Source organism: Drosophila albomicans, chromosome X (assembly GCF_009650485.2).
Source record: "Drosophila albomicans strain 15112-1751.03 chromosome X, ASM965048v2, whole genome shotgun sequence".
Taxonomy (NCBI): domain Eukaryota; kingdom Metazoa; phylum Arthropoda; class Insecta; order Diptera; family Drosophilidae; genus Drosophila; species Drosophila albomicans.
Genome location: NC_047627.2, coordinates 18,689,715 through 18,707,510, shown reverse-complemented (window position 1 = coordinate 18,707,510; position 17,796 = coordinate 18,689,715). Strand labels below are relative to the sequence as shown.

At 36.5% G+C, this 17,796-nt stretch overlaps 3 protein-coding genes across 10 annotated transcripts in view; 2 read left to right on the top strand and 1 right to left on the bottom strand.

The window, feature by feature from the left end:
* LOC117578361 (V-type proton ATPase subunit D 2) overlaps positions 1-4,704 on the top strand; it is a 127,123-nt gene extending 122,419 nt beyond the window's left edge. The window contains exons 2-5 of one of the 2 annotated variants that reach the window (XM_052007751.1): positions 3,161-3,231; positions 3,300-3,417; positions 3,505-3,868; positions 3,937-4,704. In XM_052007751.1, the coding sequence (XP_051863711.1) occupies positions 3,191-3,231; positions 3,300-3,417; positions 3,505-3,868; positions 3,937-4,166 (753 nt within the window). In that variant the 5' untranslated portion in view covers positions 3,161-3,190 and the 3' untranslated portion in view covers positions 4,167-4,704. Of the gene's footprint in view, positions 1-2,921; positions 3,232-3,299; positions 3,418-3,504; positions 3,869-3,936 lie in introns of those variants that run through there. The other variant, XM_052007748.1, reaches the window with a different exon arrangement.
* Positions 1-17,796, top strand: part of LOC117563229 (casein kinase II subunit beta) — a 124,893-nt gene that overhangs the window by 33,809 nt on the left and 73,288 nt on the right. Inside the window, exon 8 of one of the 3 annotated variants that reach the window (XM_052007734.1) lies at positions 6,931-6,942. The exons of the other annotated variants lie outside the window; for them this stretch is intronic. The gene's annotated coding sequence lies outside the window, so the exon portion shown is untranslated. Of the gene's footprint in view, positions 1-6,930; positions 6,943-17,796 lie in introns of those variants that run through there. 3 annotated transcript variants of the gene reach the window in all.
* Positions 5,272-17,646, bottom strand: LOC117578327 (PDF receptor). Of its 5 annotated transcripts, none has more exons than XM_052007688.1 (9): positions 17,324-17,646; positions 14,639-14,749; positions 11,947-12,092; positions 11,593-11,850; positions 10,505-10,801; positions 9,047-9,310; positions 8,804-8,982; positions 8,490-8,739; positions 5,272-5,411 (listed from the first exon to the last, which is right to left on the bottom strand). In XM_052007688.1, the coding sequence occupies exons 1-9, from the start codon at positions 17,628-17,630 to the stop codon at positions 5,382-5,384; spliced, it is 1,842 nt and encodes a 613-aa protein (XP_051863648.1). In that variant the 5' UTR covers positions 17,631-17,646; the 3' UTR covers positions 5,272-5,381. The 5 variants fall into 5 exon arrangements, with proteins under 5 accessions (XP_051863648.1, XP_051863646.1, XP_051863650.1 ...); XM_052007686.1 differs by lacking the exon at positions 5,272-5,411 and adding an exon at positions 6,271-6,759; XM_052007690.1 differs by lacking the exons at positions 5,272-5,411; positions 17,324-17,646 and adding exons at positions 6,287-6,759; positions 15,027-15,174.

The following is a 17,796-nucleotide window of genomic DNA, read 5'->3' as shown; positions in this document are numbered from 1 at the left end:
TGTATTTATTTTATTGATTTGTTTCTTTTCTTATTTATTTTAGAGACAGCTTTCTTTTAAATTATATAAATACATTACAATATAAGAGTACAGATCAAATTAGATTTTTTTTGCCTAAACAGATTGAAATTAAAGCAAAACATTGTAAGGAAAATAATTGAATAGGTTTTAAGGTGAAAAAGACTCTTACATAAAACACAATATAAATGTTATTAATACTCTTAATTAATAATTTAACAACAAAGTTTTACATGCACTTTGATATTTAACGGTTGAATTTTCCCTTCTCATGTTCATTAGTTTATATTAGTAAATTTAGCTTAGACCATTATCATTAAAAATAATCTCAAGCTATATTTTGAGGTCTCATTTCGTAATCAAAAATAATTAATCTCGATAAAAATACAAATGCGAATAATACGAACAATTTAATGGCATACTCACGTAAATAGAGTAATCCTAGAGGCCCATTTGTTTTATTTTTTGACGAAAGCAGCTTAACAGCTGTGAACATATTAGGAAGTCCATTAAAGTAATACGTGATTAAATGCTTTCAAAATTGTTTTTATACCCGCTACCCATAGGGTAGAAGGGTATTATAACTTTGTGCCGGCAGGAAATGTATGTAACAGGTAGAAGGAGGCATCTCCGACCCTATAAAGTATATATATTCTTGATCAGCGTCAACAGCCGAGACGATATAGCCATGTCCGTCTGTGTGTCTGTCCGTCTGTCCGTATGAACACCTAGATCTCAGAGACTATAAGGGATAGAGCTATAATTTTTTTTCGACAGCATTTGTTATGTTTGCACGCAGATCAAGTTTGTTTCAAATTTTAGCCACGCCCACTTCCGCCCCCGCAAATCAAAACAAGTAAGAAAGTTACAGTCGAGTGTGCTCGACTGTGAGATACCCGCTACCCATTTTTAATAAAGGCAAAATATTGCGGTATCATTTTCAAAATATACCGAAAATACTAAAAAAAAATACTAAAAATATACCAAATGGTATATTTGGTATATCGATATAGTACACCATTCAAAATATACCATAGACGGCACAATGTACCAGATTGTCGGCCAAAGCAACTCAGACCCATAGTAAGTAGGCGTTTTTGCCCATACAAAAGTATTTCTTTAATAACTTCCACAATTTTTTTTTAGTCTTTTCGGTATATTTTGAAAATGATACCGCAATATTTTGCCTTTATTAAAAATGGGTAGCGGGTATCTCACAGTCGAGCACACTCGACTGTAACTTTCTTACTTGTTTTTTATCGTTTTTGTTTTCGCAATGAACTTTAGGGCGTCACGCCCCGCCTACGCCCTAAAACAATTGTAGTTGGACCGACATGGACACACATCGAGACATCGGCAATTGTGTGTTCCAAGGTCTCTCGCACTTCATTTCATATGTAGCATGCCCCTCAATCTCCAATCTGCAATACCGTGTTGATTATTTTAATGAATAGTATCATCATCAGACTGGCCGTCAGTGGGCCGTGGCATTAGTCTCCGCATACACATACACACACACACACACACACATGCACATTCACATTCACATATAAGGCGCACACGTGTGTATATATTTATTTCGTTTGCCATTGTTGAAGGCACATGACGCCACAAGACGCATATTCAAATTGCGTGACTATGACACTCCACACCACCCCCTCTCCGTCACTCCACCCCGCCCCGTGTTTCCCTTGGTCTACTCCGACGATGACCGTGTGCCATTGTCACAGGTCAAAGCCCAAACTTGGATGACAATAGAAACGTCAGCGCGTGTTTTTTCTTCTTTTTTTTTTCTATTTTTTGGCATTCTGCGTTTTTCTTTTCTAATTTGTAAATTTCTTCATTTACGCGTCGTAAGTTGTTGTGCGTAGTCCACTCAATCAGCATCAATTTAAATCAATTCGCTCTAACGGTCATTGCTGCGATTTGGTCACACTGGCATCCAAAATGGCAGCCATATTTGCTGTAACTCGTGATTCGAAACAGAAATCTTGAAATCTTCACTTGATTGAAATGTTTATTATACTTGTATGAAGGTCAACAAGAAATTCAGCAGTGGAATGAGTTGATTGCCATATGTATGCATTTTTATTTGTGCATTCGAAATAAGAAAGGAAATTTAATATACTATTATGACTAAATTCATTTCAGTTTCTCACGCTTTTATTGTTGTTACAACAATGAAAACTCCAAGGAACATTTCTCATACCATATATTGTATATCCACATTGTTCAGTTCCCAGAGCCTCTGTTAGACTTATATTTAATAATAATAATAAAGGTTAGTTTATATTTGTAAGTAATGCTGGGATTTCGAATTTAAACTTGAAATAAACTACTACAGTTAAGTGAAATTTATAATATAAGTTGTTGAAAATTGAATAATTTATAGGTTGACAAATCAACTACGTTGCTGTCGTATTCAAAAGATGATCAAAAATATCGTTACATAAAACTGACCATAAAATAAAGTTTTAAAGTTCAAACCATTCTTTCCAAATATTATAGGATTCATAAATAAATATTTCAATTTTTTGCATACTTACCTATGATCATTACTTCAAATTTGAACAACAAAACAAGAAACTACAATTAAGTGTCAATCATAGCACGAGAAAATCAACGGAACTATAGCAGATATATAGAAATATCAACAAGAGACATCAACAAGTAAGCGATCACGTTGTCATCTCTAGGCTGGTCACGCCCATCGCTGCCAGCTGGCTGCGTAACAGCTGAGCGGTCTGGCCCAACGGTCGCTTTAATTTATCCACCCAAACGTCGCGTTATTTTGGACGTTGACGTCGACGTCAACGTCAACGTCAGCGTCGACAGCGACTTTTCGCCGTTTGGCGTTTTTGTCGTTTGGTTGTCGTTTGGCCCATTTTGTTGTCGTGTGCTTTGCTTTGCGCTTCGTTCTCGTTTCTTGCTCTCGTGGTCGTCGTCCGTTTATTTTAGTATTTGTCGCATATATTTAGTTAATAATTTGTTGTTTTTATTTATAGTTGATAGTTCTTCTTTATTATTTTTTTTTTTGGTATTTTTGTGTGTGTGCTGTGCATTTAGTGTTTTATGTGTTTTTTCTTGTAAATGTTATGTTTTAATATTGTTGTCCCAGCAATAACTTTATAACTGTAACGGCAAGAAGAATAACGGTAACAAACAACAAATAATGGCTGCCAAAGATCGTTTGCCCATATTTCCATCTCGCGGGTGAGTGAGAGGGATGGCGAAATAAAGAGTGTGGGATGGAATTCATTTTTGTTTTTATTATTAACCAGTGCACAAACATTGATGAAATCCCGTCTGGCGGGCGCCACAAAGGGCCATGGACTACTTAAAAAGAAGGCGGATGCTTTACAAATGCGTTTTCGCATCATTCTGGGCAAGATCATCGAGGTATGTTGTTGAGTGCGAGAGAAACAGCGAGAGAGAGAGAGAGAGAGAGAGCGGGAGAGCGGCAGCTAAAGTTTCTCTTGCATGCAGACCAAAATGCTGATGGGTCAGGTGATGAAGGAGGCGGCTTTCTCGCTGGCTGAGGTCAAATTCACCACCGGCGACATCAATCAGATTGTGCTGCAGAATGTGACCAAAGCACAGATCAAGATACGCACCAAAAAGGACAATGTGGCCGGTGTGACCTTGCCGTTGTTCGAGCCCTATCAGGATGGCGTCGATACCTATGAATTGGCCGGTCTGGCTCGCGGTGGACAACAGTTGGCCAAGCTGAAGAAGAACTATCAGAGTGCGGTGCGTCTGCTGGTGGAGTTGGCATCGTTGCAGACATCGTTTGTCACCCTCGACGATGTCATCAAGGTGACCAACAGGCGTGTCAATGCCATCGAGCACGGTGCGTCTGTTTTTCTTTGAAATACTTAATACTTAACATCAACGACTGATTTCTTTGCATTCATATAGTGATTATACCGCGCATCAATCGCACCATTGAGTACATCATCAGTGAGCTGGATGAGCTGGAGCGCGAGGAGTTCTATCGCTTGAAGAAGATACAGGATAAGAAGCGTGAGGCACGCAAGTGTGCGGATCGTGCCCGGGAGGAGCTGCGTCGCCAGGGCTACAATGTCACCACCAGCGAGGAGGCTCAGAATATCCTCGAGAACGATGGCGATGAGGATCTTTTGTTTTAGTTCTAGGCGCGATCCAAGGAACAAAACTTCCTCCCTCATCCTCCTCTCCTATCAATGTACCGTTGAACATTTGAACACACACAGTTTTTTTCCCCCATTTAATTTTCCCGTATATGTAATACCCGGTATCTGTGAAAGGCAAGGGTATAATGACATTGTGTGAATCTGCAAGGGCATAACATATATATTCTTGATTACTTTCAACAGTCCGTCTGTCTGAAAATACTTTTATTAATCTTCTCACAACTAAAAATATCTTTGTTAATCTTTCTCTGTTTTTTTTTTTTCGTGGTCTCATTTCAACATATTTTTGTTTATCACTGTGGCCTAGGTACCGAGTATTTTCACAGTCGGACCGATCCGCTTTCGACTGCAGCTTTCTGTTTTCTGTTGCTTTCTGAGATGTGCTCTAATATCTGTTGTGGTTTCTGTGGTTGATGCCTTGTTGTTGTTATTGCTGAAAATACTATACATTTGTATGTTATATATTATATCTATCTACATCTCGCAATGTATGTACTATATATCTTATATCTTACTACGTTTTTGTATTTTTTTTTTGCCGTGTGCCTCTCTCAAGCGAGATGCTTGATGAAAACCAATTGTTAATTTGCTGCTAAATTTATGTTTTAATTTGTGCAAAACCAACAAAACAAAAAAACAAAAAAAAAACAAAATGAAACGAATCATTTTGATGGGCCATAAAATGTCTCATTTGGCTGCTTTTAGTTGCAAATTGGCATTCCAGCGTCATCGATATGGTTGCTTCAAGGCACGTGCCGCAAATATGTGTATGATAAAAAACGAAGAGAACAACAAAAACCGCAAGGCTATAAAGCAGTTTCTATCTGTTTCGATCGATCGTCTTCGTTTGCCACTTGATCTCGATCTCGTTCTTGTTCTTAATCTTGAATTCTGGTATCTGAAATTCGTTAAGTAGTTGTTTGTGCATGCAAAAAAAAAAAAAAAAACAGATAAAATAAAAATGCGAGAAAACACATTCATTAATTATGTACATACATATATGTATATAAAATCATCATGTTTATTCATACTATATTCCGTTTTTGCTTATACACGTAATAGTTTGCCATTGACCACTGTATTTCTTTTTTTTTTTTTTCTTTTGCTAAATGTTTTCTTTAGTTGTCACAGTTTTTGTTTCATTTGTTTTCTTTAAGTAGTTGTTATAATTTGCATTCATTTAGTTTTTTCTTAAATTCGGCTTGCATATTGAGTTCTTAGCTAAAAAAAAAGACACAAAAAAAAAAACAATACAATGAGATGATCCATTAACTACGAAGCTAATGTAGTCAGTGTAAACGGTTCTTAAGTCGCATTAAATGTGCATGATTTGTACTTGTGAATGTATTTTTCCTTTTATCAGCTACGATTGCGCCTGCCAAGGATTGTAATCTCTCTCTTTTTAATGCATAATTCTGTATATGAATCATGAAATGTTTTGCTTTGGTGGAATCGAGCCACTACTACGAACCACAAAAGCTTTTGCAAAGAGCTTTTCGAAGGCGCGCGTTTGTGTTAGTGTGTGCATGTGTGTGTGTGACGAAATTACTTCAGGTACTTGCGTCTGTGAGGAAAGGAGAGATGACAGTCTCGCTCCTGTTTTAGTTTATTGTGTTTTCAACCAAACAGTCTGGCAACGCTAGACTTCAAATATCGGACCGTTATTTAGCATTTGTTTTTGATTGATCAGTTTCCTTGGCATGTGTCGATTAAATGTGTATGACATGTGTAAATATAATTGCTCTATAAGTACGAATGTTTTTCTTTTTTTTTTGTTGTTTTTGTTGTATATGAATATAACGACATAAGTATGTGGTATGTTCATCTGAATATATATGTATATATGCATCTGTACAATTAATAGTTTTCTGTCTTGCAATTTTCGTGCATACATACATCAAAAAAAAAAAAATTGTTTTTTTTTTGCGAATCAATTTATGTATAATTTCAATTTAGATTTAACATTATGTTTTCTTTTTTGATTTGCAATTACATGTAAGTAGATAAATATAAAAAAAACATATGTATACATTTATGTATATAGAATATTATTACACACATATCAAGACATTTACATACACATGTACACACATATGTATGCATGTATTTAAAAAGTGCACAAGTTTCAGTTTCGAGTTTTCTTGTAGTACAATTTGCGCGGCTTAAAAGCTTTAGCTTAAGCTTAAGATGCTAAGCTACGAATGAGACAGAGAGCGAAAGAGAGGAAAATAGACAGAGAGTGTGGGCGAGAGCGAGAATAGAAAAGTGTGATCGCATTTATGTACGTATGTAAATATTAAGCTTTGGGCGTTTGCTTTTTATTCTGTAGTAGTGTTGTTGCTGCTGCGGTTGCTGCGGCGGCGGCGGCGGCAGCGGCTGCTGCAATTGCCGATGCAGTTGTTGTTGTAGTAAGAGCTGTAACTGTTGGCGTCGTCGTTGTTGTTGCTGCTGTTGTTGGTATTGTTGTGCTTGCCGTTGTTGTTGTTGTTGCTATTGTTGTCAGCGCAGGCAACTGTGACGTCATAAATATTTGCTGCGACACTTGAGCGCCAGGCATCACACATTTGTTCTGCAAATGACACAAGCAGAAAGACGCAAAAACAAAACAAACAAAAAAAAAAAGAAAACAGAGAGGAAGAGAGAGAGAGAGAGAGCAAGAACAAGAGCGAGAGAGAAGTCGAAATGGGCGATGGATTTGCAGAAGTAGCGTTAATAGAAACCAAATATACAAATGTCGCAAAACAAAAACACGATGATTCCGAGAAATATTTCATATATGTTTCATTTGTATGCATGTTTGTGTTCATGTGTGTGTGTGTGTGAGAGAGAGAGAGAAAGAGAGAGAGAGAGCAGAAAGATAAATACAAATAGACATTAACTTTTTATGCTTTCGATGTGGTTCGTTTTCACTTTAGTAAATATTATCCAATAAAAAATCACAAAAAAAAAGAAGAAATTATTGCAAAATTTGTGTGCGTTGCGTGTTGCAAACACAAAGCGCAGCTAACAACGTTCGTGATCATATTTAATTTGCAAATAGAAAAACGGAAGCGGAAACGGAAACGGAAACAAACGAAAATAAATGAATTTGAGGCTGCTGCCAATTTAATATGTATGCGCAGTGTGACCGAGTTCATAGAATATTCAGCAAACAAAACAAACAAAATAAAGAAAATACTATTTTTGTATTTACATATTTACAAAGACCATTTCATTAAAATTTGGCAAATTATAATAAAAACCAAGAAACGAATTTCATATTGCGACTTCGGTCACACTGTAAAGAAACGTTCTTATTATTTTTGTTTTTGTATTTCGAATGTTGCAGATATAGACATGCTGCCAGATAGAGTCCTATGCATAGTTTCTTGCTGGAAAAAAATTATTGAATACCATGCTAACAGTAGCTTTGTAATATATATTTTTGAAGTATATATAAAAATTATATATAGTATATATAGTATAGTATAGTATAGTATGCATATCGATTGCGATGTTTGACTAGCGTTTTGTTCATTGTGGTTAAATGACAATTACATACATTGGTCGATTTGAAAATGGTAAGTAGTATATATATATATGTATATATGATACAAGAAAGGTATCTCAACTAAAAACGATCCTAGAAACGAGTTTCGAAGTGTATGTTGTGGGCGAAAGTAAATACAAATGGACACTGCAGATGGTTGAGACATTTTTGGATCTATACATAAAGGAAATGCGCTAGAACTAGAAATAACTATTTTGTATAACTTTGAAGTTGTTAAGCCAATTGCAATGAAGTTTTGAGGACGTTTACAAGTAAATGCCAATTTTAATTTCAAAGCTAAGTTTAGTAGGCCTTTTGTAACGCCCTTCCATAAAAAAAAGAAAAACTATGAGAATTTTGAGCGAGGATAACGACGGTCTTTGTACAGAGAGAGAGGAAGAGAGAGAGAGATGTATTGTCTATTGAGAGCGAGTAGAGCAAGCGTTATGTGGCGTATGTGCAAGTAGTAGAAGAAGAAGAGCAGCTATATAGTATGTATTATACAAAAAGTGTATGCATGTAGTTGTTAAATTTAGGATTTAGGCTACGTGGGCTGAGCAGAGGGAAACAAGTGTGTGAATAGGTTGCTTGGTTGGTACTTAGGGCGCTACGGGCTACAGACTACAAAACTAATGGCTAGGACTAGTATTTTTATTTGAATATTGTTTGTTGATTAGGTTAATTTGTTTGTTTGGTTTGGTCTACTGCTCTGACAACTCAAATACAACTGACTCGGGTGGTACGGATGACGCTGGCGGTACTCTCAGTACCTTTTGGCCGCGAAAGCACAGGCCGATCATCCAGTTGCGATGTCCCGACGAGGGCGCATCTTTGATCTGTATGCGTGTTGCCGATGCGGATGCCTCATCGTCTGGCATTATGTTGCGCGAATTGTTGTTGTTACGCTGCTGCTGTTGCTGCTGTTGTTGCACAAGCCGCTGACGTTGCGGCTCCTTGGCGATGACAATGCTCACGCTGCTGGCCTTGCGGCAATTCAAGCGTTTGTTCGGCGGCGATACACTGCGCGAAATACACTTGTTATGGCACAAATGAATTGTCAAATATATATAGAGGAAATACTTACCGCTTGCCAGCCGCTGTAGTTGTTGCTGGCGGCGGAGCATCGCCTGGCTGCTGGAGTGCATCGGTATCGGGGGCGGTGTTGTAGGCACCCGAATACATCGAGGCACGCTTTGGCACCCACTCGGGATGTCCACGCACCGACATCCACACGGCCAGGCTCTTCAACAGCACAGTGCGCACCTGATAGAGAGAGAGAGAGAGAAACTGTAGTTGTGACATTGCAAAGGTTTGATGTTGCACTTACCTCGCCATTGAGGAAACAATAGATGAGCGCTATGAAGAAGCCCTGGAACGATGTTAGGAAATGTGTCACATAGCTCCACACAGCGAATTTCCAAGCCGTTTTCAGTGCCGGCACCAGATGCAACAGATTCGTTATGCCCAGCAGCGGCAGCAGCACAATTGCCGCTCTCACCGCTTTGCGTGTCTGCTCGATGTCGCTGGCCTGCGACTGACGCAGCTTCACCACAAGCACGCGTATAATGTTCACCAGAAAGAAGAAGTTCAGCTGTGCAAAGGAAGCGCAAAAGAAATGCGAAAGACAATGCTCAATACAGTGGTACAAATTATCTAATCAATACACGAATTTTCAAGTGGGTTAAGCACGTACATATGTGAAATTTATACCTTTATACTATTTTTATTTTAAAGAAATACTTTAAACTTTTATATATAGTTTTGAATGGTTGAAGTGTAGTTTCGACTAACGTAAAATATAATTTTGTTGATAAATTTTTAAAAAATAATTCTCAAAATGGAAATGTTATTTGCTTACACTTTCTTATCGATGTGATTTGCAGTTTTTGCCAACATAAAATTCAATATCATAATAAAAGTTTCAATCTTAAAAAGTCAACAAAAGTTTTTGCTTTTTTAGTAATAAGCGCCTAGCATTTAACATTTTCCACATAGTTTATGATAAGATTTAAGAAGTGAATATTTAGCTTGTTGCCCTTTTAATGTAAGAATTCGTAAGTAGAAGTATCCACGCATTCTACAACAAATACATTGTTATAAAGTACTCATCAACTTCAAACGAAATAGATTCTTGAAGTATAAAAACGCAAGAAAAGTAAAGAAGTCAGTCACTCTGTTTGCTACAAAAAATGTCTTTTAATACCTATAAGAAGGTAAAGAGTGCTATGCTTCTATGTGTAATTTGCGTATACTTAATATTTTTTTCTCAGTTTTTTTTTTTGCAAAGATTGCGCTTAACAAGTTCATATGTTCATTATTATATACTTCAAACGTTCATACCTTTCAATTTTATGTTTGCCGTCAAGTACATATTGACAACATTGCGTATACTTAATATTTTAGTATTGAAGTAAATTTTACGTATACTTAATATTTCAATATATATATTTTCTGCAAATTACTGTTTAAGTTCAGAAATGTTGATTTGGTTTTGATTTTGAGTATGTCATCGGGAACTTATTGACAACTGTTCGTATACTTAATATTTTAATATAATGCTGAACACAATTTTACGTATACTTAATATTCAAATTTCTGTTTTTCTGCAAACTACTGTGCGAGTTACTCAAATATTGTCTACTTTTTTTCAGTTCACTTTCGAATAGTTCAATAGTATAGAATACAAATAATGCATTTGTCCCACAGTGCCTAGGTGGTAATAATATGGCGTGGCATTTGCGTTGCTAAGTGAAATGAAATGACAGTCAAAGAGAGTGCAACTCACCAATATGACGGTCAGCCGTGGTCCCTCCAGTATCCAATAGTACGGTGTCAGATTGTAGTTCCACATGCAATCACCCAGCGATGTGTCCATGAAGATGGCTGTGCACTGCACCCAGACGGTGGTCATTACCACTGGCATTCCCCAGCCCAGCAGCGAGAAGATGATGAGCGGAAAGCTGCCCTGGAATACGGCGACAGTGATCATGTTATGCAAGTAGAGTCCCTCAATGAACATCCACATAAACATCGCGGTTCGTGCGTATTCCAACAGCACATAGGATGCTTCACACAGATACGGCTGCAAATATGTAGAGAGCGAGATTAATTTAAGTCTTGAAGTATGGACTTTATTTTGATCATATAAATGTGGTACTCGTATTCAAGTGAACAACTATTTTATCTGTATGTGAAATATTGCAGCTATTGAGTATTGAAATATATTATATTGAAATATATCAGCAGAATTTTATTTCTGAATAAAAAGTAAATAAATTAAAAATCTAAACAATATAAACAATATAAGATTAGCAAAGGAATAACATATATTTGCTATTACTTATACTGTATGTTAGACTGTCTTTTATTTGATTTAGTAAAAAACATAACTGATAATAGCTTGAAAGTAAGAAGGCTGATATATAATATGGAATACAAAGCAATATAATAAACGGAAACTTATAATAGCTTAAAAATAAAAAGACACAAAGAAAGAACAATACAATAGAAATACAATAGCAGCATAATAATAAGCTTTGCTTAAGATTCACTTTAAGGATGTCAATACATTAGCTTACAAGTAAACAGATTGATGAAAAAATAATATAGAATACAAAGCAATATAGTATAACAATCACAACTGATAGTAGCTAAAAAGTAAAAAGACTTAAAGGAAAACAATGAATATATACTATAGAAAGCAATATAATAATAACGTTCACTTTAAAGGTGCTGAAAATGGTTTTCTCAGATTTAATATTAAACATTAAATAAAATTAAACACTAAAAGAAATTTGCTAAATAACCTAAGACAATATGGTAAAAGAAAATGTTTTTTTCATAACTTTTGGTTATCAACTTCGATTTACTCACCGTGTTTTCAATAACCGAAAGACTCGCATTGGTCGCCGCCTCCGGTTTGCCACGTCGAAACTGATCTAGGTAGAGGGTCAGTCGCACAATCACCTGCAGCACCATGGCAATGAAGAGGTTCTTGTGTATCTTGGTGCGATTGTTGCGCAGCGATCGAAATGCGCAAAAGATTACCAGCGATATGATCAATGCCAATAGGGACAGACATAGTCCGATAATCTCCAGAGTGCGTGTTCGCTGCGCAATATCCATATAGAGCTGTCGATCAAAATGAGATCAAACGAATTAAGTAGTAATTAAGAATATAAAAGTCTAGTTTAATTTTAAGGGAAATGACAAGAGTACTGTGCTCACATTCACATCCTTAATCTCCTGCATGAGTCGTATGACCTCGGGCTTGTAGCAGGGTCCATAGTCGGTCCAGCCAGCGGGATTTGGTTCAGTCTCGTTGGGTCGGCCACCCCAATGACCATCAAGCTCGCACTTGCGGTTGGCAAACTCTGTTTACGAAAATCAATTCCCATGAATTACAGAGCTACAATTTTGGGTCAAACAATTTTGGGTCAAACAATTTTGGGTCAAACAATTTTCGGAGGGGTTAAAAATAAAAATAACCTAAACTGACAATCGATTACAATTTTGTGGGGTCATTTGATAAGACTGCAAAGGGTTATAAAGCTAATGTGATATGTGTTGTATTAAATATGCACATTATAATGCTATTTGTAAATTAAGTACTAAGCTCAAACTACATAATATAGTGGCAAGCTGGTAGTACCAAGCTGGAAAGTTGGCAGTCACAAGCTGACAAGTTGGCAGCACTCAGATGGAAAGTTGGCAGCCCAAAGCTGGAAAGTTGGCAGCACTAATCTGACAAATAGTCATAAACAAAGCTAGCAAGTTGACAGCACTACACTGGCAGGTTAGCAGCACCAAGTTGGCACGATGGCAGTAGCAAGCTGGCAAGTTGGCAGCCCCAAGCGGCAGGTTGGCAGAACTAATCCGGAAAATAGTCAGTAACAAAGCTGGCAAGTTGGCAGCACCCAGCTTGAAAGTTGGCAGCCCAAAGCTGGCAAGTTGGCAGCACCAATCTGAAACATAGTCATCAACAAAGATGGCAAGTTGACAGCACCGCACTGCCAGGTTAGCAGCACCAAGTTGGCACGATGGCAGTAGCAAGCTGGCAAGTTGGCAACACCAAGTTGACAAGTTGGCAGCACCCAGCTCATTTGTTATATTTGACCACTTAATTGATTTTTGTTGACTATAAGATGTACTCAACTTGCTTTAAATCTATTCTACATATATTACAGCTGCAACTTTTCATATCAAGTTGGCAGCACTGTAATCGCGTGTGTGTCTTTGTCAAGCCGAAGTTTTCTTTCACACTCGACACGCAATAACCTTTGATTTTTCCCTGTTTTATCTCGGTATTTTCTTTGTTGTCCATGTTCTCTCTCTTTGCTTCCATCAAGCAACTTCAACTTCAACTTCAATGACAACGTCATCGTCATCGTCAGCGTCAGAGTCAACGTTGGGGTTGTCAATGACAGCTCCGTTGTAGCAGTAATTATGTCAATCGAAATCGAGGGGTTATTGTAAAGGTGGACAAAATGAGGCCAGGTCAAGTTGTGGCTTTTGCTTGTTTATTAAATATTGAAAGCGAAAAATAGAAATAATCACACTTGTTCAGCACACTTGGCTTAACGCTATGGGAACGGAGCCGTCATTTAATGCGGCTCAACAATATCATCAAAAGGTGCAAAATAGTCGAGAGTTAAAACCCAAACACGAGCACATCCCTTTCTTTGCTTTCTTGCTACGCATAGTTCACCTTGGTGACCAATTAATTGATAACTGTGCCAAACACCTGACTCACTTACTCGTCGATTTGCTTTGCAATTTCAATTTCTATGCTCAATTCCCCAAATGACAAATGCTGATTGATTTGATCTGGATAAATATTTAAAGAACTACAAGTGTATTCTGCCATATATCCTTTTAGCATAATGAATTTTATGTTTCAAAAGCAAATGACAATTTCTAGATGGCAATGTTTTATATGTTTTGTATATTTGCGTCACAACGTAAAATAATTAAATATAAATTAATTTTTTTACTTTTATATGTGAAGCAAATATGAATGAGCAAAGTGAAATCTTTTGGGAATTCATCTGCTGAGCAAGTAATATATAAAAAGTATTTTTTTAATTATGGTAGCTGCATTTAAGATTCCTTTATTGGCATTTTAGAGTATTCCTTACTTCGCTTGCAATGCAGCTGCTAGTTGACCACCTTAGCTATGAATTATTGAAAATTGGAGCTTCAGAGTATTTAGGTTTAAAACTGAAATTATTATTATAATTTCTGGATGTTCTAGAGGCAATATAAAGTATCTGAGTTATATCACATTTTATCATAAAATGTACATAGCTATTAAATAATAGAGTTTGTGTTTAATATCATTTATAAATTAGTCAGTCCTCGGACTATATTTCGAATTTCTCTGATTATTAGATCTAGTTTCTAGTTCATTTTCAGTAGCATTTGTAAATAGTTAGTTTGTAGATTATATTTCGAATTTCTGCTACCAATTGATTTAGTCTCTAATACAAATCTCATGTTGCTTATATGAGTATAAGTGTGAGATGTCTTTTCCTTTTTCGAGCGTCCGTTTTATTCAGCTTGACGATCAAGACTGATCGCAACGCTCAAAATTATGTAATCGTAAGTACAGAGTGGTAATAGAGATATGAGAGTAATAAAGAGAGTAAGACTAACATTACAAGAGAGTTGTTAGAATACCCAAGAGAGCGTAAAGTGAATATGAATTGAAAATAAAAACATTTTTTTGCACCAAAAATATGTGTTCTTATTATGTATAACTCAAGAAATTTCTATACAATATCAATCATCAGATTTGATGGCAGCTGATATTGCTTTAATTATATAGACAGTCTTGAACAATGCAAACATTTGAAAATGTAAAGAAAGTGTATGTGAAATGCGTTGTGGACATTCGTGTTGAAAGTTTTTGTTTACTTACTGCGTGGATCCACACCGTGATAGCCAGCGGGGCAATTCATGCGGGCGAGCACGCCGGCCGGCGTTGGTGGCCAACAGAGCAGCGAGTCCCAAGTCCAGTTGCAATAAATGCCTGGTCAAAAAAGAGAGAGAGAGCGAACGAGACGGGGTAGAGAATTGAATTGGCAAATAGAATACAACACACAAAAAACGAAACGCATATGGCGACAAGCGTTGGGTGTGAATTGATATGCGGGTGGGATTAGTCTTTGTGCTGCCAAGTAGCAACAGCAGCTACAGCAACAACTACAGCAGCAGGTTGGCTAATTAAACAACACATTGAGTGCAAGGACTGTGTGGCATTAAAAATTAAATGCATTGCATAAAACATGGCAGCACAACCCAGTTACCAGAATGTCGTAGTTAAAAGCACTCTCTGTGCTATGCTCTACTATATGTGTATTTTGTTGTGCGATCAATTTAAAATTCAAATTGTATTTAATTGCATATTAATGCAGCTAGTTGCCAGTTGCAGTTGGCGGTTGCTTTTTGGTGCTCTCATCGACAAAGCCATTCCCTTTGTCGTTCTTCTCTTTGTCGCTGGGGGCACCAGTTGTTGTGCCACTTGGCTGTCCATTCACGAATTCGCCAGCTAATGGCAGTTGCAACTGCTTCGTCTCTCCCTTTGGTTGTTGACTCTGTTTTTGTTGCAGCTGCTTTTGCTCTGCCACCATTGTTGTTGTTCTTGATGTCGTTGTTGCGGCCATTTGGCCAGGCTTTTGTGTCCTCGCATTCACAGCCATTATGTATCGTCCATTGGCCTCGCTCTTAACCACAATATCCAGCAGAATTTTCATCATTTTGCTGCTCATTATGATACTCAATTAAAAACAATTGAAATTTTTGGGAATTTGTTTTATCTGAATGAAAGTTGCCGGAAGGAAATGCTCAAAATTTTTGATACGACACGCAAAGTTATCACAAACATTTGACATTTCCAACTAGGATAACATGAATAAAAAAATAACACTGTTGTCGAAAAGCTGGAAAAGTTTTTAAGAGACATGCTTACAACTTTTTGTTTTTAAACTGTTTTGGTTTCAAAAACATAGTTTAACTTTAAAAACTGGTTCTAATAAGTAAAGGTTTTTCTTTTTAATTTCAAAACTTATATTTTGGAATAGTTTGGTGATTTTTTAATGAACTGCATTAAACGTTTTGCTAAATTCGAACATTGAATTGCGGCTTTAAAATATTTTGATTTGCCTTTCATAATTTGTGAATCATTTATATAAATTTGACGTACTAAGTTAATCGAATCAAATTAGAGCAAAATAATTAGCTAATGAATTAATTTATAATTATTAGTACATTCAAATGAATTGGATTTTGCTAAATTCAATTAAATTAAAATCAATATAACTTAAAATTAGAAGACTTTAATTGAATTGAATAAATGTTAAAAGAAATCAATATAGCAATAATTGAAAATTATTTTACTTGTAAAAAAATAATGAAATTCGCAGTTTCACAATAAAGTTGCCGAAACGAATTTTGGGAATTAATTATTGTTGTAAATGTAATCATAATAAGCATTACAAACGTGACCGTATTTAGTTTTAAATATCCTTCACTTTGTTGAATAACTATATCATAACTATATTTTTGTCTGTACATTGAGGTGAGGTTAGATGAGCATTATATATATTTGAAAGTAAATTGATGTTGTGCATTTCATTTGAAAACGTATATTAACAATCAACAAATTACTATATGTATAAATCCTTTAATTTTAAAAGTGAAATTATAATTTAGAGCACTTCTTCAACTTTAACATTCCTTCACAATAATTGAAAGTAAATTTCTTTCATATTTTGCTTAAATTTAAAGCTTTTTATTAGGGTATTAAACAAAATTGTAGAAATTATTTAAGAAATGCTTTTGTATGGGCAAAAAACTCTTACTTCAATTGCTTCTTAGTTGCTTTGGCTGGCAGTCTGATATATTTTGCACTCTATGATATATTTTGAATGTAGTCCAATATCGATATACCAAAAGTAGTCTGCGATATATTTGTACAATTTGTAGAATATGGTTTTATTGCATATGGGTAGCGGGTATCTCAAAGTCGAGTATTATTTTAGATACGTGCTATCATCTTATTTTATGATTCTTCACAAAATTGAATTGAATATCAACTGTCTTTTATTAATCTTGATGAGTTATGCAGTCCAAGTATACGACGTGGGTAACGGGTATCTCACAGTCGAGCATTATTTTAGATACGTGCTGTCACCTTATTTTATGCTTCTTCACAGAATTGAATGAAATATCAACTGGCTTTTATTAATCTTGATTATTTATGCACTTACTATTTAACAATGCAATTGTTTATCAAGTATACGACGTGGGTAACGGGTATCTCACAGTCGAGCATTATTTTAGATACGTGCTGTCACCTTATTTAATGATTCTTCACAAAATTGAATTAAATATCAACTGTTAATCTTGATTATTTATGCACTTACTATTTGCCAATGCAATTGTTTATCAAGTATACGACGTGGTGAACTGAGTCGAGCAATGCTTATGCGCACTTAGCTGGCGGATTAAATGCAATGCAGCACTGAATAAGCTCTTTTCGAGTGTCTTAAGAAGGTTGGATAACGCAATTGACTAAGAAATGAAAGTGAGACTAGGAACTCACCTGCTTGCGGTTGGGTGTAGTTGGCAAACAGGGCGGAACAGTTGTTGTAGCTGGTGGCCGAGACGGAAACATAGGTGATGTTCCAGGGCGAACTGGCGGCTGGATCCACGCTGACATTTGCTGACATTGCGCTGCTTGGCTCAAAATGTGTGCCAATTGTGACATCCGCCAGCCGATTGATGACATTCGAATCGTTTAGCGATGAGGCGCCAGCTGTCGAAAGTGACGAAATTGTGACTGCAGATGTGACTGATGTGGTTGCTGCTGCTGTTGCTTCTGTTGTTGTTGTTGTTGTTGCTGATGACATGATGTTGTTGTTGGTGGTGTTGCTGTTTGTGTTGCTGTTGCTGTACAGTCGCTCTTCGCTAACTGTCAGATTGCCGTATGGCATCTGTTCCAGCATGGACATGAATGGCCTGCCAAATTTCCTTGTCCTGGCGGCTGTTGGCGATTTCCTTGCAAATCGCTCGCTG